This window comes from Lithobates pipiens, unplaced genomic scaffold, assembly GCF_037356315.1.
Source record: "Lithobates pipiens isolate NorthernLeopardFrog02 unplaced genomic scaffold, aLitPip1_a1.2 Scaffold_16, whole genome shotgun sequence".
Lineage (NCBI taxonomy): Eukaryota > Metazoa > Chordata > Amphibia > Anura > Ranidae > Lithobates > Lithobates pipiens.
In genome coordinates this window covers 129,574,406-129,597,810 of record NW_027507748.1, presented here as the reverse complement: position 1 = coordinate 129,597,810, position 23,405 = coordinate 129,574,406, and the positions used below count along the sequence as shown (strand labels likewise).

At 41.0% G+C, this 23,405-nt stretch overlaps 1 protein-coding gene across 5 annotated transcripts in view; it reads right to left on the bottom strand.

Moving 5' to 3' along the window:
- Positions 1-3,370: 3,370 nt before the first annotated feature.
- AIPL1 (AIP like 1 HSP90 co-chaperone) overlaps positions 3,371-23,405 on the bottom strand; it is a 150,997-nt gene continuing 130,962 nt past the window's right edge. For 4 of the 5 annotated variants that reach the window (XM_077480460.1, XM_077480466.1, XM_077480462.1 and 1 more), the window contains one exon: positions 3,371-6,099. In XM_077480460.1, coding sequence (XP_077336586.1) covers positions 5,897-6,099 — 203 coding nt within the window. In that variant the 3' untranslated portion in view covers positions 3,371-5,896. Of the gene's footprint in view, positions 6,100-21,673; positions 21,774-23,405 lie in introns of those variants that run through there. The other variant, XM_077480465.1, reaches the window with a different exon arrangement.

Below are 23,405 nucleotides of genomic sequence, written 5' to 3'. Positions count from 1 at the left end.
TCAGAATTGCAATGCCTCATGGGACTTGTAGTTTCATAACACCTGTAGGGCAGCCAGTTTGAGACCCCTGCTCTACATCAATACAAATAAAGGTATTCTTTGTTAATGAATATCACCCCATCATATAGTATTTCCTTATGTACTTGAGTGCTTTGCAAAAGTTCATTTTCAGATGAACGATATTAAGACCTATATTATAAATTCAACAGTGGTAAGAGGTCAAAAAGCTTAGATGTTTAGGTCAAATTTAGCAGTGTTAGCATATGTCAACTAACCTAGCACCCACATTTCACTTTGTACACTATTTTGATAAAACCTTTTCCCATGTGTATAATATATAAATATATACAGTGCCTTGAAAAATTATTCATACCCCTTTAAATTTTCCACATTTTGTCATGTTACAACCACAAATTTAAATGTATTTTATTGGAAATTTATGTGATAAACCAACACAAAGTGGCATATAATTGTGAAGTGTAAGGAAAATGATAAATGGTTTTCAATTTTTTTTTTACAAATAAATATCTGAAAAGTGTGGTGTGCATTTGTATTTAGCCCCATTTACTCTAATACCCCTAACTAAAATCTAGTGGAAGAAATTGCCTTCACCAAGTCACCAAATTAGTGACTACCTATGTGTATTTAATCTCAGTGTAAATAGAACTGTTCTGTGAAGCCCTCATCATGAAGGCCAAGGAACACACCAGACAGGTCAGGGATAAACTTGTGGAGAAGTTTAAAGCAGGGTTAGGTTATAAAAAAATATCCCAAGCTTTGAACACCTCATGGAGCACTGTTCAATCCATCATCTAAAAATGGAAAGAGTATGGCACAACTGCCGGGCCGGGCAAGGAGAGCATTAACCATAAAAGCAGCTAAGAGGTGCACGGTAACTCTGGTGGAGCTGCAGAGATCCACAGCTCAGGTGGGAGAAACTGTCCACAGTACAACTATTAGTCGTGCTCTCCACAAATCTGCCATTTATGGATGAGTGGTAAGAAGAAAGCCATTGTTGAAAGAAAGAAGTCCCTTTTGCAGTTTGTGAGAAGACATGTGGGAGACACAGCAAACATGTGGAAGAAGATGCTCTAGTCAGATGAGACCAAAATTGCCTAAAAGCAAAACACTATGAGTGGCCTGAACACACTATATTCAGGCTGCTTTGAGGGGATTCCTAACCTGAGAACAACCCCAAGAGCAGAGGCAAACACTTCAACAATAACAAATTTAAATCAGATTAGTTACCTCTACATAAATTGGCCCGATGAGTTCAGGCCAGAGGAGAGCAGAGGAATGACCTTCTCTTATGTCAGACCTCTCTCTCCTATCCCCTGACACTTCAGGTCCAATTACCAACACTGTACCCAAATCAACACTTAATAGATCAGTTCCCAAGGTAGACTATCCCGCACACCCACTACATATACAGAGCCCTGGACATGTGAGTGTGTGGCCATAGAGCACTAGTAAATTCAGTTCCTTGGAAGAAGGATGAGGCCTTGGATCTTCAGCTAGCCACTTCTGTTGGTGCACCTAAACTCCTGAATGGCAGAGCAAAGCAATACAGCTATCCTGGATTATCAAACAAAGAATGCAGGATCTTCCTCAGCAAGGTGAAAGGACAATGGTGTCTGTATACATTGTCTCTGTATTTAGGTGGCATTGTGTCCTGTGGCACTACAGGTGTCAGCAAGGTGACTAAGAGCAATGAGGTCTTTATACAGTGTTCATAAAGCTGGATGGGCAAAGTGAAATAACTTTGTGTGCAGTGTCCTTGCTTCCTGCAAATGGGCAACTGCCCCCTCACCAATCCTGCGGTCAATGCCCAAACGAATGTCCTGGAACAGGCAGGGACTTCTAGTGACCCGACTGGTCATCTCACACTGGAATGCTCCATGCTGTCCACGCAGGTGGACCTGGATATGAACCTAGATTCCCCTATCTCAAGCTGGATGTCTCCGACCGGCCGTGGATTCCCAGGGCAACACAGTGGACTCACCTGTGAGGCAGCACCTCTCCACTGGATCTAGTCTCTCTTCCTGCCTCATGGAGACTGAATCCCCTTAGGCAAAAAATATGGAGTCTTTGGTTCCTTTTTTTTCAGAGCATGCTGGCTCTTGTAGTTCAATACAGTTCAATCTAAATGTGAAACTTGAGTCCTGGGACTACAATTCCCTGTATGCTTTGCTCCCTGATTGTAATCACTCTGTTGACAAGATGTGATGACACAGAGTCTTAGCTGGCACTAGAGGGAAACAGTCTCACCGCAGCAATGTTGCAGAGTGTCTTCTGATACTGCAGGTAAGATAGGCAGATCCATTTTATTCAATTGTTTATTTTTTTATTTACTTTTGTGTCAGTCAATTGCAGTTTTAATTAGAGGCATGCTGCCTTCTGCAGGAAACAGTAGCCTCTGCAAGCTAAAACCAACATTTTCTCACTGCAGCCCTCAGTTTTTTTTATGTAATGTCAAAGCTGACATTGTTATCACATGATTATCACCACTTTAAATGGTTCTCAATCATTAGTTGGGACAGAAGCTGAGTTTGAAAGATAGCAGCAAAATATTGGCTGTCAAAAGCAAGATATTTGTTATTATATCCTCAGCACATTCTGTATGTGTGTATGTCATTCTGTATGGAAGCATCTGACTTTGCATTAAGACTCATACACACTATAAGAAAATTGGGCAAACATTTTTGTCCGAGGATCTTTTGTATGATTTTCATACAGTGTGTACACAACTTTCGACAGCCGATTCCGACTTTTCATACGAAAATTTCCGAATGCACAAACAAGAAATGTTTCTTATACAGGAACAGAATGAACAATTTTCGTTTAATGTGTACCGGTTTTGTAAGATTTTCGTACAAGAAAAATCAGAAAAGAAAAATTACGCATGATCAGAGACAATAAACAAAAAAGCCTCTGTTCTATGAATTGTCATTCATTGGTTCCAATTTGCTGTGAAGCAACGAGGAAAATCGGATGGTCGTTTGCCCACTTTTCTTATAGAGTGTACCCCACATTAGACTTGCATCTGGACTAATATTACAGTGTATTGCTTCAATCCCAGATTTGATTTGTTCAGTCACAACACAGGTGGACTATGGATGCCCTTGTGGTATGCAGATGTTTAAACCCATGCAATGTCCATTGGTGGTAATAAGAAATTTACGGGGTAATCCAGTGTCATTTATCCACCTCCTCAAGTAACTTAAACTAAGGCAGAGCCAGGCAGATAATTAGTATTTTCCAAAGAAAGTCTACAATTCTAGCCTCTGTATTTATATCACTACAAGTTTCCTTTAAACGGTGACCAGTTTAATTTGTTCTAAAAGTTAAAATACACATTGATATAATAAAATTAATTAAATGTATTTAATTTATATGATCAGTCTGTTTCTCCATAACTTGAAAATGAAACACAAGCTGGTACTCTTGTATTATTAAAAATGTAACAAAACAGTTTATGTACATATGTAATGACATTTTAACTGAATATTAATTTTGTCTTACATAGAGCATTGTCTATCCCATGAGCTCTCTGAGCTTCTTAAAGATAATGCAAGGACAAATGGTGGCGTATAATCACATGACCCAAGGACTTCTAATTAATTCCATTTCTTTTTCTGTTGATGGTTTTTAACTGGTTATTGCATTTTTAGTGAGCTCCGCAGCATAGAGCAGTATGGATGGCACACGAAGAACAATAATTCCGCGTACACACGATCAGACTTTCCGGCAGACTAGGTCCGGCAGACCGGAATCCGTATGACAATTCGATCGTGTGGGGGCTCCAGTGGACTTTTTTTTCCCAACAGTCAGATGGACCTAGAAATAAAACATGTTTCAAATCTGTCCGCCAGACTCGGCTTTCTAGCGTGCAAACCGTTCGTCTGTGTGCTAGTCCGATGGACCAAATACGATGCAAGGGCAGCTATTGGCTACTGGCGAATTTAGTCTGGTCATGTGTAGTCAAGTCCGTTCATTCAGAAAGTCCATCCAACCTCTGCCGAAAGTCTGTTGGGAAGACCTTCGGACCTAGTCCGTCGAAAAGTCAGTCGAAAAGTCCGGTTGTGTGTACACGGCATTAGATTCACACAGGGATAAAATATTTTGTTGATATGTATACTGATAGTATGCACACATTTAATTTTTTTTTTTTTGCCTATATATAGTCATACTGTATTTTCCTGTGAAAATTTTGCCTTTCTTTGTTAGGCAAATTAAAGTGCAAATGACAGAACTAGTGCAAGCAATGAGTCAATCACTAATGTTATCTAGCAAACAATGCTGATCTGCTAAAGTTACAAAATGCACCCAGTTCTGTGATCTGTGTAACCCACTGTCACTAGAAACCCCAGAGCCCCTCATAGGTTCACTAGGAGTGTATGTTTCTATGTATGTGTTATGTAAATTCTCTAAAACCCTTACCAATCACATTCCAACTTTTGAATATAATTGGTGGTTGTGAGAAACTTGTTAGGACTGACATTCTTTTTTAAATATTTATTTCACAAATAGAGTTTTTAATCACCAGATCACCAACAGATATTAGTTGGGTTAACTGGTACAGTACAGCAATACTTGGATGAAAAATGACCAGGTACAGTAGGTTGTGTTCCCTATACCTTTTTCAAGGCTTTATTTTGCATTTAGATTTTACTTTTAACTCTCTGTATGGGTTTCTAAAGATTATTTTAACATGTATTCGTATATAGAAGATGAGTTTTTTAAAGTTAGTTAAAGTTAAAGTTAGCACATTTAAAACAGGGAGCTCCAGCCCCCCTCCAAAAATTAAAAGTACTATAGCTGCTGACTTTTAATATTAGGACACTTACCTGTCTAGGGACCCCACGATGTCAGCACCCCAGATGATTTTTCAGTCAGCTCTCAGGTGCTGCCGCTGCTGTTCCTTGTAAGGGAAGCCAGCAGTGAGGTCTTGCGGCTTCAAAGCCAGTTCCCTACTGCGCATGCGGAAAAGTACTCTGTGCTTTCTGAATGGCCTAGCAATGGTGGAAGGAGGAAGGGGACCTCACTGCAGGAAAGTCTCCCAGAAGTAGAGGACGAGTACCTGTCAAAAACAGGTACCCCCCCCCCCCAAAAGAGGCCAAATGTGGCAAAGGAGGGGGGAAGTAAGAAAGCAAGTGGAGCTCCACTTTAAGCAAATGTTCATTTCAAAATCATGCTTTCTGCAGACCCGTTTTAACCTGTTGGAAAAGTAAACACACCAACTCTAATGTATTTTCTACCAAGTTATAAATGGTTGAAAAATAAAAACTACTATTTTGTTTCTTTTAACTTTAGCTGTACCCCTAAAACTACCCCCCGAGCCAGTTTACCACTGGCTGAGATCCTCTGCCTTAACCCAAGATAATTACAAGCCAGTTACCAGCTGGTTGAGCCAACTATTGCAAGGCAAATGTTTGCACCGGGTCACATACAACTATTGTTTTTGCACTGATATATACACTTCTCTAAGTAACTATTTGTCCAGTCTAAATGTTTGATAAAAGCTTGTGAACACCAGCCCCTTGCAAAAGACCAAGATTTCTTTGCCTACACTTCTGTTTGCCACAAGCTAAAAAGAGCTGTTTTAGGGTCACTTGTACAGTTTATTGAACGCTGACATTTTGGGTCATAGTCAAAAACAATTTGATGTCAGTTGATTCAAGTTTTCTTCACCTTTCTTCACCTTCAGCTTGCATTCAGAACTACCAAAATACTGTAAGTAAAAATCCACATTATGTTGAGTTTCTTGAATAATTTTAGTTGCATAGAAGATTTTCATTTGCAATTAGATGAGTATGATACAAATGATGTTTCTCCTGATGTAATTGCTCATTTCAAAATGTACAAGTACCATTTCTTTTCCGATACTACTGATATCCTAAGAAAATAGATTTTTGTATTTCAGTTTATCTTCCTCCTCCTTCTCTTCCATCCTCACCTCCAGCTTTGTTATCTCTTTCTTGACTTGACGGCTCATTGTTGGGTCAAGTTCCACGACTTTCTCAAAATCTTTTTTTGCTTCAACTTCATTCCATACTTCAGCGTTAGCCTTAGCTCGAAGAAAATAAGCCTTTGTCAAACCTAGAAAAGAAATTATCAACTTTATATTCGCTTCATATTTTGTTCTTACACACTGCACTGAGATATTTTCTAAAGGAACATGACACTTAAAGCGAACCTAACAGCAGAGATGATCATAAAACTCCTTCTGATAATGCCTTCATCTACTTTTCTCCCCAGAAGTTTGGCACCATATTTTTCAACAACTATACAGGATCCTTGATCTAAATCTTTCCACTAAATGACGCAACCATTAAAGTCCTAGTGCCTCGGCAATAGCCTTTGGAGGTTATTTGCGAAAGGCAAATCCACTTTGCACTACAAGTGCACTGCAAGTGCACTGCAAGTGCACTTGAAAGTGCACTTGGAAGTGCAGTCGCTCTAAATCTAAGGGGTAGAGCTGAAATGAGGGGAGGCTCTGCTGATTTTATCATCCAATCATGTGCACGATAAAATGTTTTTTTATTTTCCTTGCATGTCCCCCTCTGTTCTTTACTTCCAAGTTTGCTTTACTTCCAAGTGCACTTTCAATGCAAAGTGTATTTGCCTTTAGAAAATAACCCCCATTGTGTCTTAAGTTATATGGTTTGTAAAACTGTTTCAATTTATTTCATACAAAGCACTCTAAAATGAAAAGTCTTAATATTGTCATGTTCATAGTAATTAATTACATAAGTCTGAAATTCTAAACAACCAACATTAATGTGTCTTTTTCTTCTTCTCTAATATAAAATATAGAATAATTACTATAATTAAGTGGATTACTAAAAAACATTTACTTGACCCAGCACATTATACAAAAGAAATATCACTTTAGTCTCTGCGGAGTAAAATCCTGTGTGCTAGTATATAGGATTCATTGAACCCTCTGGGACAAAGTACTCACCCTCCAGCCAGACACTGAAAACAGCTTCAATTGCTGTCATCCTCAGGTGCTTATGTGCATGGTAAGCATCAGAAATTCATTGAACCCTCCAGGTGCCTCAAGAAGCTTTGCTCTTTCTGCTTCAAACAAAGCTGAATGCAGCCAGATCTGGATGGGCTGTCAGATTGACTCTAAAAAGTCGTTGAAATGAGCTTCTTGTATCTAGAGGTGTTCATCTGTCCCTAATCGCAAGTATTCACTCCTTGGTTACTTCTAAACACAGGCAGACAGCTATGCATTGCTTTGTACAGGCCTTTTAGCTGACGCTATCCACATTCATCTAGAACCCTAGACGGAGTTTTCCATAAGATACTTCCTGCACCAATGCCACTTTGGTCGTGTGAATGAGGATTAACTGAAGTTTGTGGGGACTTCAAGATTCTTTAACCTTCCATATGTAGAGAATTTAGTGCTGTCCATACCACACTTATTTTTTTCCCACATTGGTCACTGGTTAAAGTAAACAGTTGTGGACAATGGATGTACTGCACATGCCCAAATAAACATTATGAAAGTACTCAGGGCATGTGTAGTACGTCCTGTTTTTCTGTCCCTCTCCTCCCTCACATTTTCTGGCAATTCTACCTTTCTGGTGTTTCTCTATAAGTATAGCACTCATAATAATTCCTGCTGTCAAAAACTGGACCACAGTATTTATGAACTCTCTTCAGACACATGGTAGAGAGATGCAAAGTAACATTGTTACTTTTGTATGTACTCAGTTTCAATCATCTGCAGATGAAATGGATGAACTTCGATCTGAATATGATGTCAGTTAAAGCAACCTGACAAGAAAATACAATTATTTAAAAATAGAAAAGTGTTCCTATTTAACTGCTTATTAACCCTTAAAGTGTATGTTACCCCAATATTTCATATTTCTGATATGTGTTTATGTTACTTGTATTTAAAGGTATCCAAATCCATTTGCATTGTTTCCCTTGTGTTGTGGTCAAGAGTACAGTCTGCCTCTACTCCAGTACTCAGACTTCGGTTGACATGTCTCTGCACAGCTCTTTACTTTGTAGGTCAGTGTACTGCTGTTTCTCTGCCTCCTGCTGCTACATTTCACCCACCCCCATCAAACACTTTACTGTGTATTTCTGTCTCTTAATTTTACAAAGGACTGTACCTGTGCTCAGTTCAAGCTGCTTCTGCGCCATGCCCCCCATTGTCACAAGCACTCTCCACCCCCACATCTTTATGCCCTTTATAGGTGACGGTTCACATACTGTGCCTTGAAAAAGTATTCTACCCCTTGAAATTTTCCACATTTTGTCATGTTACAACCAAAAACACAAATCTATTTTATTGGATTTTATGTGATAGACTAACACAAAGTGTGAAATGGAAGGAAAATGATAAATGGTTTTACATTTTTTTTACAGATTAATATCTGAAAAGTGTGGCGTGCATTTGTATTCAGCCCACCTGACTCAATATTAGACATGTGCACACTGAAATATGTTGTTTCGGAATTTCATTTTCGTCCAAAAAATAAATTTATTTAGTTACTCCCGAAATTCATTTTTATTTATTTCGTTTTTCATTAAAAAATTGCCTTAGTCCGAAAATCCAAATGAATTAAGGTCGAATCTGTCATTGAAGGCTTATGGTGTCTGACAAATGTTTAAAGAAGATTCGACGGAGCAGCGAAACTCAATGTATGATGCTGCAATCATACATTCCCGGTCGAATATTTCGACTACAAGCTATAGTAGGATTCTAATGTTGTACGTCTTCTAAGGTTTTTTTTTTTTTTTTTTTTTTTAAGGCTATTTGCATTGCACACAGGTCATGTTAGCATTAGAATTAAAAATTAAGAAAAAAAAATGCGTGGGGGTCCCCCGAATTTCCATACCAGGCCCTTTGGAGCCAGAAAGAAAATGGCGTGGGGTCCCCCTCAAAATCCATACCAGACCCTTATCCGAGCACGCAACCTGGCAAGCTGCAGGAAAAGAGGGGGGACAAGAGAGCGCCCCCTCCTGAACCTTCGCTCCAGTCTCAAGTCTTTTGCAGACTCTAACAGGTTTTCTTCTAAGATTGTCCTATATTTGGCTCCATCCATCTTCCCATCAACTCTGACCAGCTTCTCTGTTCCTGCTGAAATGCTGAAGAAAAGCATCCCCACACCATCATGATGCCACCATGTAAAGTTATGCACTTGGGGGCTAAGAATATGCATGCATCATACATGCTAGGGGGAGTACAACTGGGGGAATCCATAGTGGAGAAGGGTCTGGGGGAGGGAGATATCATTTTGCCCCTGTTCAAATCATTAGTAAGACCTCATCTGGAATATGCAGTTTAATTTTGGGCACCAGTTCTCAAAAAGGATATCGGGGAACTGGAGAAAGTGCAGAGGAGGGCAACCAAACTGATCAGAGGCATGGAGGAGCTCAGCTATGAGGAAAGATTAGAGGAACTGAATTTATTCTCTCTTGAGAAGGGGAGATTAAGGGGGGATATGAACAACATGATATAATACATAAGTGGTCCATATAGTGAACTCAGTGTTGAGCTATTCAGTTTAAGGTCATCACAGAAGAAAAGGGGGCATGCTTTATGTCTAGAGAAAAAAGATTTATTCTCCAAATATGGAAAGGTTTCTTTACAGTAAGAGCTTTGAAAATGTGTAAGAGACTCCCTCCAGAGGTGGTTCTGGCCAGCTACGTAGATTGCTTTAAAAAGGGCCTGGATTCATTCCTGAATATACATAATATAATATAACTGGGTACTGACATTTAAAGTTGATAAATCATTAAATTTGATCCAGAGAAAATCCAAATGCCTCTCGGGGGATCAGGAAATAATTTATTCCCCTGCTGTAGCAAATTGGAGCATGCTTTGCTGTTTTTTGTTTTTTTTGCCTTCCTCTGGATCAACTGTGGGTGAAGGATTGTGTATATGGGATTATATTTTACATTTTTTTGGTAAAACTAGATGGACTTGTGTCCTTTTTCAACCTGACTAACTATGTAACTATGTATGGGGGTCATTAGAACAAAGGACAGTGAACAGGGATCAGCAGGGCAGAGGACTGGGAGAAACAAGGGCAAAAGACTGGCCGTCACAAGGGCAGAGGACAAGGGGTCTAGAAGAACCTGTATGAGGGCCTCAGCATGGCACAGTAAAGGGGGTCAGGAGAATGCAAGGCACAGTGCAGGGAGTGAGAGCAAAGTACAGGGGGGTCAGGAGTGCGCACATCAGAGGGGTCAGAAGGGAAGAGTATGGGGGATGGGAGGGCACAGTATGGGCGTCAGGAAGGCACAGTACAGGGGATGGTAGGGGACACACCCAGGGCATCAGGAAGGCACAGTACAGGGGCTTTGAGGGCACAATACGGGTGTCAGGAGGGCACAGTATGGGCTCCAGAGGGCTTAGTACTGTGGTCAGCAGAGCACAGTATGGGGTCGAGAGGGCACATTATGGGCATCAGGAGGGCACAGTACAGGAGCTGGGAGGGCACAGTACAGGGGCTGGGAGGGCACAGTATGGGCATCAGGAGGGCACAGTACAGAGGTCAGGAGGGCACAGTACAGAGGTCAGGAGGGCACACTACAGACATCAGGAGGGCACAGTATGGGGGCCAGGAGGGCATAGTACGGGCATCAGGAGGGCACAGTACAGGGGTCAGGAGGGCACAGTATGGGCATCGGGGGGACACAGTAAGGGCATCAGGAGGGCACAGTATGGGCATCATGACGGCACAGTACAGAGGTCAGGAGGGCACAGTACAGAGGTCAGGAGGGCACAGTACGGAGTCAGGAGGGCACAGTACAGAGGTCAGGAGGGCACAGTACGGGGTTGGGAGGACACAGTATGGGGGCTGGGAGTGAACACACACACACAGGGTCAGGAGGACACACACTAGCTAGGGAGCAGTAAAAATATGGAGGCAGTGACAATGATTAATGAGCTCTTAAATTAACCCATTACCAGTGCTTCATGAAAAAGATGCAATTTTCCCATTTGTCAGCTAACATGCAGCACTTCTATGCTAAGCTGCAGTAACTAGAGGTGCCTGCAGATGAGTTTACCTTCGGAGTCCGAACACACTAGCTCAGGATTCAGCTCCGTCTCCTCAGCTCACTATCAAACCACATACTTCCTGGGGGGACCTGATCTCATAGGTCGGGCACATCCCCGTCCCACCCACTCCTACATCAATCAGGAGGCATCGTCTTAGGGAAGACATTGGCATGCTGTGACATGTCCCCTAGCATACATCCTTGTGGCACTTCTAAGATAAGCACAAGGGTGACATGACATGTAGAAACAAACTTGAAAACGCCATTTTAGCTTCAAATCTATAAAATATAAAAATACCTCAAGAGATCATGTAATGTTCATCTTTATCAGTTCTAATATTAATAACTGTATATATATATTTTGTGTTTATATATATATATATATATATATACCTTTTAAATTGTACTATGACGTAGGATTCTGCAAGGATCCTGTTGTTATCCTTATACAGTTCTATCAGGAAAGTACCTGCAAAACAACGGGGGAGCGAGGAAGGGGGTGGTGCAGGGGGTGGAGATTTCACTCACTGCGGACAGTGGAAAGCAATCCCCAGTACAATGATCTGCGATGTGATGTCCCAACTGCGGCTCAGATTTTTGGGAACTTTCTGACAGTTGGAGACTATGGGCAGCACGGTCTCTGGGAGAAGCTGCTTTGGGCCCCCCAACAATGACTGGACCCGGGGCAGCTGCCCCTTTTGCCCTGTGGTAAATACGGCTCTGGGTATGACTTCACATTTGCACCACCAATGTTTACTGCAATCTGTTCTTAAAATGATACTAAACACATACTGTTTCATTTACATTTTCCTATCTTTTTCTGTATGTGGATAATGACACTGTAATTATTTTAATTTAAAAAAAAAGTACCGTATTTATCGACGTATAACACGCGCCAGCATATAATACGCACCCCAAGTTTAGGAGGGAATTTTAAGGAAAAAAAACTTTTAGGAGGGAAGTTTAAGGAAATAAACTTACATTTAAATGCCCATCAACGTAGCCTTATCAGTGTCCATCTGCAGCCTTGTCCATCATTGCACCCTTGTCAGTGTCATTTTCAGCCGAAACCGCCGAGAATGGGCGAAAGCTGCCTTGAACGGCTGAAAGCTGACGAGATCGGCCGAAGGTGGGTGAAAGCTGCCTTGAACGGCTGAAAGCTGACGAGGTCGGCCGAAAGCCACCGAGAAGACCCGAAGGTGGCTGAAAGCCACCCACAGGCTTACAACGGCAGGGGATCGGAGTATAACACGCACCCACGATTTCCCCCTGATTTTAAGGGGAAGAAAGTGCGTGTTATACGCCGATAAATACGGTACTTTTTTCCTAATCGATATACAGCTGTCACATGATTTAGCTCTTTCCTAGCATGTTTGCAGGGAAACATTAGCAGGAGGAGCTTCTAGTCCTCTGTTGGTCACATGTTGAACATAAAAACAAAAACACCTTTCGGGATACAGCATAAAAATAAATAACTATTACCAATAAAATATCATACAAATACATACAGTATGTGAAATTAAATATTTATTCTTTTTTGGCAATAACGTGGTGTGGATGGATTTCTGCCAGTCACCAGCTGCCACACCCCTCCAGCCTGTGACTTAGAATAACAGGGAGGCGAAGCCTCCATCAATTAAGATGTAATAACCCACCCCATTGTATTTAGCTGGTTTGTGAGCATGGAGGAGGAGGGACTGTCATTTATCACTGTGTATACACCCGTGTGTGACTCGATAGTCACATGGGCTGCTCAGAAGTGATAGGGAGGAATTGCTCAGCATTAAAACTCACTGAAAACTGAGTGTGTGCACTAGCTGCCAACAATGCTCCGCAATATCCCCAAATGCATTGGGGACATGATCAAAAGGGGAGATAGAGAGGATCAACCAGGTTTTTTGCAGAATACAGAAAACAAATCTCATAGTGAGTATGAACAACATGAAATACAGCATTTTTTTATCGTTTTTTATGATGTGGGTTTAATTACACTTTAATACCACATATTTATTCTTAGTTATGGTTATGGTTATAGTTGAAGAAGGAATATAGCCTAATCACGTTAATACTGAGCAGAAACTTTAATATGTAAAAAAAAAAGAAAACAATGTTTAACCACTTAACAACCGGACCACAGGGCGGCTACAGGGCGGTTGTTTAACTCTGGGAGGCCGTCATATGACGTCCTCACAGAATTTCGCTCTCGCGTGCCCCCTGGGAAGCGCACTCGAGAGCATCCGTGACCGTGACGCATCACCCATACTCGGAGATACCCAGCCATACTCAGAGATACCCTGCAATACCCAGCCATAGTCAGTGATACCCTGCAATACCCACCCATAGACATTGCCCCCTCACGCTGCCCTCTGGTGCTTCTACCGACTTGCCAATACGATCAAAGCCAGAATCTTTTTTATTTTTTTTATTTCAGGCTTCCCAGCTTAGAGGTGAGATGTGGGGTCTTATTGACCCCATATCTCACTGTAAAGAGGACCTGTCATGCCATATTCCTATTACAAGGGATGTTTACATTCCTTGTAATAGGAATAAAAGTGATCAAAAAATTTATTTTTGGGAAAAAAATGGCAAACTAAAATAAATAAAGTAAAATGAACAATAATTATTTTTTTTTTTTTAAAGCGCCCCTGTCCCCATGTGCTCGCATGCAGAAGCGAACACATACGTAAGTCCCACCCACATATGAAAACGGTGTTCAGACCACACATGTGAAGTATCGCTGCGAACGTTAGAGCGAGAGCAATAGTTCTAGCCCTAGACCTCCTCTGTAACTCAAAACATATAACCAGTAAAAAAAAAAAATTAAAGCGTCGCCTATGGGGATTTTTAAGTAGCGACGTTTGGCGCCATTCCACGAGTGTGTGCAATTTTGAAGAGTGACATGTTAGGTATCTATTTACTCAGTGTAACTTCATCTTTCACATTATGCAAAAATTGGGCTGACTTTACTGTGATTTTTTTTTTTTTAAAGCACAAAACTGTTTTTTTTTCCAAAAAAAAGCATTAGAAAAATTGCTGCGCAAATACCGTGCAAGATAAAAAGTTGCAACAACCACCATTGTATTCTCCAGGGTATTTGCTAAAAAAACATATATAATGTTTTGGGATTCTATGTAATTTTCTAGTAAATAAATTATGATTTTTACATGTAGGAGAGAAATGTCAGAATTGTCCTGGTTGCTCCAGAACGCCTGATGGCGCTCCCTGCATGTTGGGCCTCTGTATGTGGCCACACTGTGTAAAAGTCTCACACATGTGGTATCGCCGTACTCGGGAGTAATAGCAGAATGTGTTTTGGGTGTAATTTGTGGTATGCATATGCTGTGTGTGAGAAATAAACTGATAATATGACAATTGTGTGAAAAAAAAAGTAAAAAAAATCTTGATTTTGCAAAGAATTGTGGGAAAAAATGACAACTTCAAAAAACTCATCATGCCTCTTACTAAATACCTTGGAATGTCTTCTTTCCAAAAAGGGGTCATTTGGGGGGTATTTGTACTTTTCTGGCATGTTAGGGTCTCAAGAATTGAAATAGGCCATCAGTACTTCAGGTGTGATCAATTTTCAGATATTGGCACCATAGCTTATGGACTCTATCCACCAATTTGTACTTATTTTTACCAAAGATATGTAGTAGTATAAATTTTGGCCAAAATGTATGAAGAAAAAATTACTAATCTGCTAAATTTTGTAACAGAGAAATAAAGAAAAATTCATTTTTTTACAGAATTTTCGGTATTTTTTCTTTATAGCACAAAAAATAAAAAACCGAGCGGTGATTAACCCTTTCCCGCCGAGCGTACGCAGATCTGCGTACTCGGCTTCCGGGGGGTATACCAGGATGATGCCCGCACCTGCAGGCATCATCCTGGTACCGTTTTCTTCAGCAGGCGATTGGCTTTCCAGACATAACAACCGATGCGGCTAAAAGCCACTCGGCTGTTATGCCGGAGGAGCGGGAGGGGACGTCCCCCCTCCCGCCGCCTCCCGCCGCTGTTACCGGTGCTCCCGTTCGATCGGGAGCACCGATTCAAGTTGCGCTGCCTCCGGCCACTGGGGAGGAACTGGAACGAAGCCGTAATCGGCTTCGTTCCAGTCTCCTCATAGTAAACGCGGAAGCGACGTCATGACGTCACTTCCTGTTTACTCGGCTGCCAATGGCGCCGGTTTTAAAAAAATATACGGTATTCAGAATCGCCATTTTCGGCGATCTGAATACATTGAAGTGTAAAGGAGGGGTGGGGGGTCTTTTAGACCCCCGATCCCTCCATAAAGAGTACCTGTCACCCCCTATTACTGTCACAAGGGATGTTTACATTCCTTGTGACAGCAATAAAAGTGATCAAAATTTTTATTTTATTTTTTAAAACAATTTAGTCATTTTAAAATAAATAAAAAATAAAATAAAAAAATAAACAAAAATTTTTTAAAGCGCCCGCCGTCCCCGCGAGCTTGCGAAGCAAAGAAAACGCATACGGAAGTCGCGAACGCGTATGTGAACAGTGTTCAAAATCACACATGTGAGGTATCACCGCGATCGTCAGAGCGAGAGCAATAATTCTAGCACTAGACCTCCTCTGTAACGCTAACCTGGTAACCGTAAACATTTTTTAAAGCGTCGCCTATTGAGATTTTTAGGTACCGTACTTTGTCGTCAATCCAAGTGCGTGCGATTATAAAGTGTGACATGTTTGGTATCTATTTACTCAGCGTAACATTATCTTTCACATTATGCAAAAAAATTGGGCTAATTTTACTGTTTTTTTTTTTAATTCATGAAAGTGTCCCTTTTCCCAAAAAGTTGCGTTTAAAACACCGCTGTGCAAATACCGTGTGACATAAAATATTGCAACAATCGCCATTTTATTCTCTAGAGTCTCTTCTAAAAAAATATATATAATGTTTGGGGGTTCCAAGTAATTTTCTAGCAAAAAATATGGATTTTAACTTGTAAACACCAAATGCCGAAAAATAGGCTTAGTCATGAAAGGGTTAAATACCACCAAAAGAAAGCTCCATTTGTGTGAAAAAAAGGACAAAAATTTCATATAGGTGAGAGCACCGAAAGCTGAAAATGTGTCTGGTTATTAAGGGTGTTTAAGTGCCCAGTGGTCAAGTGGTTAATTGGTTTTGACCCACTGTCAGCTTCTGTCTGTGAAAACAGAAGCCTTCATAACATCTACCACAAATGCACAGCTCAGAAACCATATCATATATTTTGTTTAGGAATATTTTTTCTTTTGCTTCTGTGGTAAAACCTTTTTACAGACTTGTGCTCATTATACTTAAGTGGACTACTTACAATTAGAAATGCGTTCAAGAAGAAGATTTTTTCCAATTTTCCAATTGTCCAATATGACTTTCATTTTTTTGCGATCATTACAAGCACATTATTCATTTGAAAATCAAATCATTCGGGAAAAGAAAATTTTTTTCTTGATTGTCTATCCACCTATGGCCAGCTTTGGACTGAGAAATCTTACTGTGACTTAAAGGTTAGATAGTACTGTTCATAAAAAAAATTCTATTCAAATTATTGTGTAATTGAGCCAGATGCTATCTTGCCACTGTGAGGCAAATAGCTAATATGCAGTGGAGTCTGAAAGTGTTTAATCCAGTCACTAGCTGTTTCTCTCGATTTCAATTTTTTTATCGTTAAAAGTTTATTTTTATGGTTGCTTGTATGTATTTGTAGACTTTATGCAATTGCATTTATTGGTATTTATATTTGTATTATATAATATAATGATGCCAGTAAATTTATGTTATCCTAATGCATTATTATTATGATGATGATTATTATTATTTGGGATTTATTTTTAATCCCTTCTTGAGTGGCATTTTTACTTCTTTCTGAAGTAAAGAAGAGAAAACCCTGAAGGTATTAAGAGAACCATTTGTTTCACTATAAGGAGCTAGAGTATATTAAATCAATTATGCTTGGAGACTTCGAAAGTGCTTATCATCGACTGTTATGTACACTGCATGATTTCATGATGTGATATTTGAAATAGTGAATCTTTAAATTGGGCAATTTTCTTTGAATTTGTGTCCTTCAAATACCCTGGCTTTGAAGTAGTGTTAATCTCCCAGCTCAAAAGATAATCTTTGGTTCTAAGAAACGTAGAGCTTTTTTCACAATTTCCAATAGAAACAAATAGCTTTGTGGGAATTTTGCTTTATTAATATAGAAAAAAATCTTGCAGCAACATTATTACTTTGGTCTGCATAATGTAGGACATGACCTTGCAAACACATACCTAAGAATTTTCAAAGAAATTAACTTGATAACTCAACTTTTATAAAATTCAGCTTGCAGCTTAGACCTTAGCTTTGCTATGGGGCCCTGGGGCTTAGAAGGTTGGGCTGCAATATAATTTTCCCTAGGTATACTGCTAGTAAGTTATTTACTGTCTACAGGAGATGTAGTCATTTCTGTGACCTTGGTCTGATACTAGAATGCAAATGTTGGCATCTACCTAGTACTTCAGCTTCCTAATACAATATGAAAAAGAAGGAAAAACCCCAAGCATTCAGCTTAACATCACAAAACTGAAACTATAGCTAGTAGAGACTCCAAAACACTAAGGGCTGTGTCGACATGTCTTGGGCATCAGTTTGACATTAGTTTGCTAAGCCTCTTACATTTTTTAGAATTAATTTCCAGGTGCATTTAACCTGCAGTTGGCCTCCTTCTAATCTGTATTTGACCTACTTTAAGTGGGTTTTGCATTCTCATAGACTTTGTCATTTGACGTGTATAGAAGCCCATCAACACATGCCCTAATACATTTAGTAGTGTAAGAATTTAGTGAGGGTCTTGTTTAGGTATCATAGTGCACGGGGTGCAGCTACCCCTGGCCTAGGAAGCTTGTTGCTTGTGCAGTTACAACCTTTGCACACACAGTAGTTAGTCAACAGGCCCTATATATGTTTTTATGCTTGGGAATAATTCAACCCTCATCTACAGCAGGAATTGTCAGACAAAAATGTAGGAAGAATCCCTTGTGACAGCAGTTACGCTGTGTGCAAGCTCTCAGCAGAAGGAATTACATATTTGCTTTAAAAGAAGAGACGCAGTTGTCATCAATGACTTATAACATATAAGAAAACTATATGTAACATATCATCCAATGGTTCAGTCTGGACTGTGGGTTCATCGGGAGACCTGGATACTTCTCTTTTCTGTCCAATCCACATATGGGAGATATATCCATTCATTTTTCAGAGATGTGAGACATCTTTACCCTTTATTTGTGTCATTGGTGGATGATATATTTCTCAATATTGAATAAGGATCATTTGATTGACTGAGCCATGTATCCTCTGATTGTAGCTGGATTTCTTTTCCTGTATGTTGGTGGCTAGGGATGAGCCGAACACCCCCCTGTTCGGTTCGCACCAGAACCTGCGAACAGACCTAAACTTCGTGTGAACTTTAGAACCCTATTAAAGTCTATGGGACTCGAACGTTCACAATCTAAAGTGCTCATTTTAAAGGGTAATATGCAGGTTACTGTCCTAAAAAGTGTTTGGGGACCTGGGTCCTGCCCCAGGGGACATGGATCAATGCAAAAAAAAGTTTTAAAAACGGCCGTTTTTTCAGGAGCAGTGATTTTAATAATGATTAAAGTGAAACAATAAAAGTGTAATATTCCTTTAAATTTCGTAGCTGGGGGGGTATCTATAGTATGCCTGTGAAGGGGCGCATGTTTCTGGTGCTTAGAACTGTCGCTGCACAAAGTGTCATTTGTGCAGGAAAAAAAGTCTTTTAAAATCACTTGCGGCTAAATTGTCGGGTCTCCGTAATACAGAGAACACTCAATGAGTGTTCTCTGTATTAGCCGACAATTCATTCATTCATTGATTTAAAAAAAAAAAAAAAAAAAAGCGTGGGGGTTCCCCTAAATTCAATCAAAAGGCCCTTCAGGTCTGACATGGATATTAAGGGGAACCCCGTGTCAAATTAAAAAAAAAAATTGACGTGGGGGTCCCCCCAAATATCCATACCAGACCCTTCAGGTCTGATATGGATATTAAGGGGAACCCCGCATCAAATTTTAAAAAAAAATTGACGTGGGGGTCCCCCTAAATATCCATACCAGACCCTTTATCCGAGCACGCAACCTGGCAGGCCGCAGGAAAAGAGGGGGGGACGAGAGAGCGGCCCCCCCTCCCTCCTGAACCGTACCAGGCCACATACCCTCAACATTGGGAGGATGCTTTGGGGGTCTGTGACCCCTCAAAGCACCTTGTCCCCATGTTGATAAGGACAAGGGCCTCATCCTCACAACCCTGGCCGTTGGTTGTGAGGGTCTGCCGGCGGGGGGCTTATCAGAATCTGGAAGCCCCCTTTAACAAGGGGACCCCCAGATCCCGGCCCCCCCCCTGTTTGAAATGGTAAGGGGGTACAAAAGTACCCCTACCATTTCACAAAGAAAGTGTCAAAATGGTTAAATAAGACAAACACACTTTTGAAAAATTCCTTTATTAAAAATAAAAAAAATAAAAAAAAAATTCCAGCGGTGCTAATCCACTCTTGCTATCCAGCGACGGGTCTCCGGGGTCCAGCGATGGATGATCATATCCAGCGACGGGGGATCTCTCAGTCCAGCGCTGTCCATACCTCCTTCTTCAGTCTCCACTGCGGAGACACTGCAGAGAGCCGAGCGCTGACATTTCTTATATTGGGAGGGCGGGGCCACCCGTCACCTGACCCCGCCCCTCTGACGCAGGAGAGGGAAGCCAGGGGTTCCCCAGTGACGTGTGGGTGACCCCGCCCCCTCTGATGTAACGGAAACCTGCGTTACATCAGAGGGGGCGGGGTCACCCACACGTCACTGGGGAACCCCTGGCTTCCCTCTCCTGCGTCAGAGGGGCGGGGTCAGGTGACGGGTGGCCCCGCCCTCCCAATATAAGAAATGTCAGCGCTCGGCTCTCTGCAGTGTCTCCGCAGTGGAGACAGAAGAAGGAGGTATGGACAGCGCTGGACTGAGAGATCCCCCGTCGCTGGATATGATCATCCATCGCTGGACCCCGGAGACGCATCGCTGGATAGCAAGAGTGGATTAGCACCGCTGGAATTTTTTTTTTTTTTTTTTATTTTTAATAAAGGAATTTTTCAAAAGTGTGTTTGTCTTATTTAACCATTTTGACACTTTCTTTGTGAAATGGTAGGGGTACTTTTGTACCCCCTTACCATTTCAAACAGGGGGGGGCGGGATCTGGGGGTCCCCTTGTTAAAGGGGGCTTCCAGATTCTGATAACCCCCCCTGCCCGCAGACCCTCACAACCAACGGCCAGGGTTGTGAGGATGAGGCCATTGTCCTTATCAACATGGGGACAAGGTGCTTTGAGGGGTCACAGACCCCCAAAGCATCCTCCCAATGTTGAGGGTATGTGGCCTGGTACGGTTCAGGAGGGAGGGGGGGCCGCTCTCTCGTCCCCCCCTCTTTTCCTGCGGCCTGCCAGGTTGCGTGCTCGGATAAAGGGTCTGGTATGGATATTTAGGGGGACCCCCACGTCAATTTTTTTTTAAAATTTGATGCGGGGTTCCCCTTAATATCCATATCAGACCTGAAGTGTCTGGTATGGATATTTGGGGGGACCCCCACGTCAATTTTTTTTAAAAATTTAATGCGGGGTTCCCCTTAATATCCATATCAGACCTGAAGGGTCTGGTATGGATATTTGGGGGGACCCCCACGTAAAAAAAATGTTTAAATTTGACACGGGGTTCCCCTTAATATCCATGTCAGACCTGAAGGGCCTTTTGATTGAATTTAGGGGAACCCCCACGCTTTTTTTTTTTTTTTTTTTTTTTAAATCAATGAATGAATGAATTGTCGGCTAATACAGAGAACACTCATTGAGTGTTCTCTGTATTACGGAGACCCGACAATTTAGCCGCAAGTGATTTTAAAAGACTTTTTTTCCTGCACAAATGACACTTTGTGCAGCGAAAGTTCTAAGCACCAGAAAAATGCGCCCCTTCACAGGCATACTATAGATACCCCCCAGCTACGAAATTTAAAGGAATATTACACTTTTATTGTTTCCCTTTAATCATTATTAAAATCACTGCTCCTGAAAAAACGGCCGTTTTTAAAACTTTTTTTTGCATTGATCCATGTCCCCTGGGGCAGGACCCAGGTCCCCAAACACTTTTTAGGACAGTAACCTGCATATTACCCTTTAAAATGAGCACTTTAGATTTCTCCCATAGACTTGTACAGGGTGTTCCGGCTTTTCGAATTTGCTGCGAACAGCCCAAATTGTTCACTGTTCGCTGAACAGGCGAACAGGCAATGTTCGAGTAGAACATGAGTTCGACTCGAACTCGAAGCTCATCCCTATTGGTGGCTGACTGGACGTTTTTTTTTTTGGTCTCCCCTTAGCTCGGACACGCCAGACAATTTTGTGAAGAAAAGGGGGAGATTTGGGACTTTGAGTGAGATGTGTGTTAGACAAAAATAAATAAATTGCACAATAATGAGAAAGTTTATTCACATAAATACACATGGGACATGGTACATAGCAGATATGATGAGCTGATGGGCATATAATAGACAAATGAGAAAATTCCATTATTACACATAATACATAAAATCAAAGAAAGGGTATAATATAAACGCATGATTGAATAAAAACTGCATTTAAAAGCTTGATGCATTTCGTGGATGAAGTTCCACTTCTTCAGAAGCAAGTGCAGAATGCGTATCTATAAAAAATATTACAAATTATTCCAATAAATTAAATAAGGATGTAGGGGGAGGAGAAAAACAAACACCCCAAAATTACTTACATATCAGCTCTAAAGTTGATCATGCAATGCTAAAACCTGATAGTTTAGGAAAGCCGGGAAATATCCCTGCCGGGAGCTGTGGGGATCTAAAACTGCAGGCAGCCAAGGCGGCGAACACCACACTCAAGGGGAGAGATGGAAAGTGTCCATTGTCAGCTGCATGATGATGTCTGAAAACAGCTCCAATCTGTGAGAAATGTAAAATTAATGTGGTCAATGGAAATGTGGGATATAACTAGCGAAGGGCATAGAGCCTATAGTGATGGGGCCAATGTGAAAGTGAAGGAGCAGAAAAAAGTGTAGTGAAGACCACCAGAGAACCTCACACCAAGACAAAGGTGGTAGAGTACAACATCCTGAGATCACGACAGACCAATCCTGTCTAGGGATTCAGGACTTGCAAAAGTGTAAAAGTAAAAGAGCAGAAAAAGTGTTGTGAAGGCAAGCAGAGAACCTCACACCAAAACAAAACAAAACAAAACAAAAAAAAGTGATAATGTACAACATCCTAAAATCATGACAGCCCAATCCTGTCCAGAGATTAAGGGACAAACTAGACTGATGAAAAAAACAAGAAACCCCAAGGGGGGGGGGGGGGGAGCTGGGGGCATCATGTGTAACAGCCCTGGCTAGGTATATAATGCAGTCTTGTGGGAGGCATGGTCCTTCATTTAATGCTGGACACTTCCTGGATCACACATGGAAGCCATATCATTAGCACTGGGATCACTAGGTACACTCACTTCCCTCAAACCCCCCTTTGGGGTTTCTTTCATCACTTTAGTTAGTCCCTGAATCACTGGACAGGATTGGTCTGTCACGATCTAAGAATGTTGTACCCTACCACCTTTGTTTGTTCTTGGTGTGAGGTTCTCTGGAGATCTTCACTATGACCAACCTTAGAGCTGATATGTAAGTAATTTTGGGGTGTTTGGTTTTCTCCTCTCCCTACATCCTTATTTAATTGATTGGAGTCATTTGGATTTTTTTATATATACGCATTCTGCACTTGCTTCTGAAGAAGTGGAACTTCATCCAAGAAATGCGTCAAGATTTTAAATGCAATTTTTTATTCAATCATGTGTTTATATTATACCTTTTTTTTTTTTTTTTATGTATCATGTGCAATAATCATATTTTCACATTTGTCTATTATATGCCCATCAGCTCATCATATCTGCTATGTACCATGTCCCATGTGCATTTATATGAATAAACTTTCTCATTATTGTGCAATTTTATTTATTTTTGTCTAACACACATCTTACTCAAAGTCCCAAATCCCCCCTTTTGTAACTTGTAACTCTTGTAACTATTAATAAAGATGGAGATGTATGCTTGTTGGACCATATACCTAATTTAAAGACCCAAAATTACCCCCTTTTTATATGCCAGACAATTTTGAGCATAGGTGTTGAGTTATACTCTTTGGAATGAAGCCCCGAGGAAGCGCCATTGCACTGGGAAACTGTTGGCAAGCTCCACACAATACCCATGTTTCCTTGTCAATTTTTAGAACTGGGATTCCCTGTTAGCTAACAAGCCTGT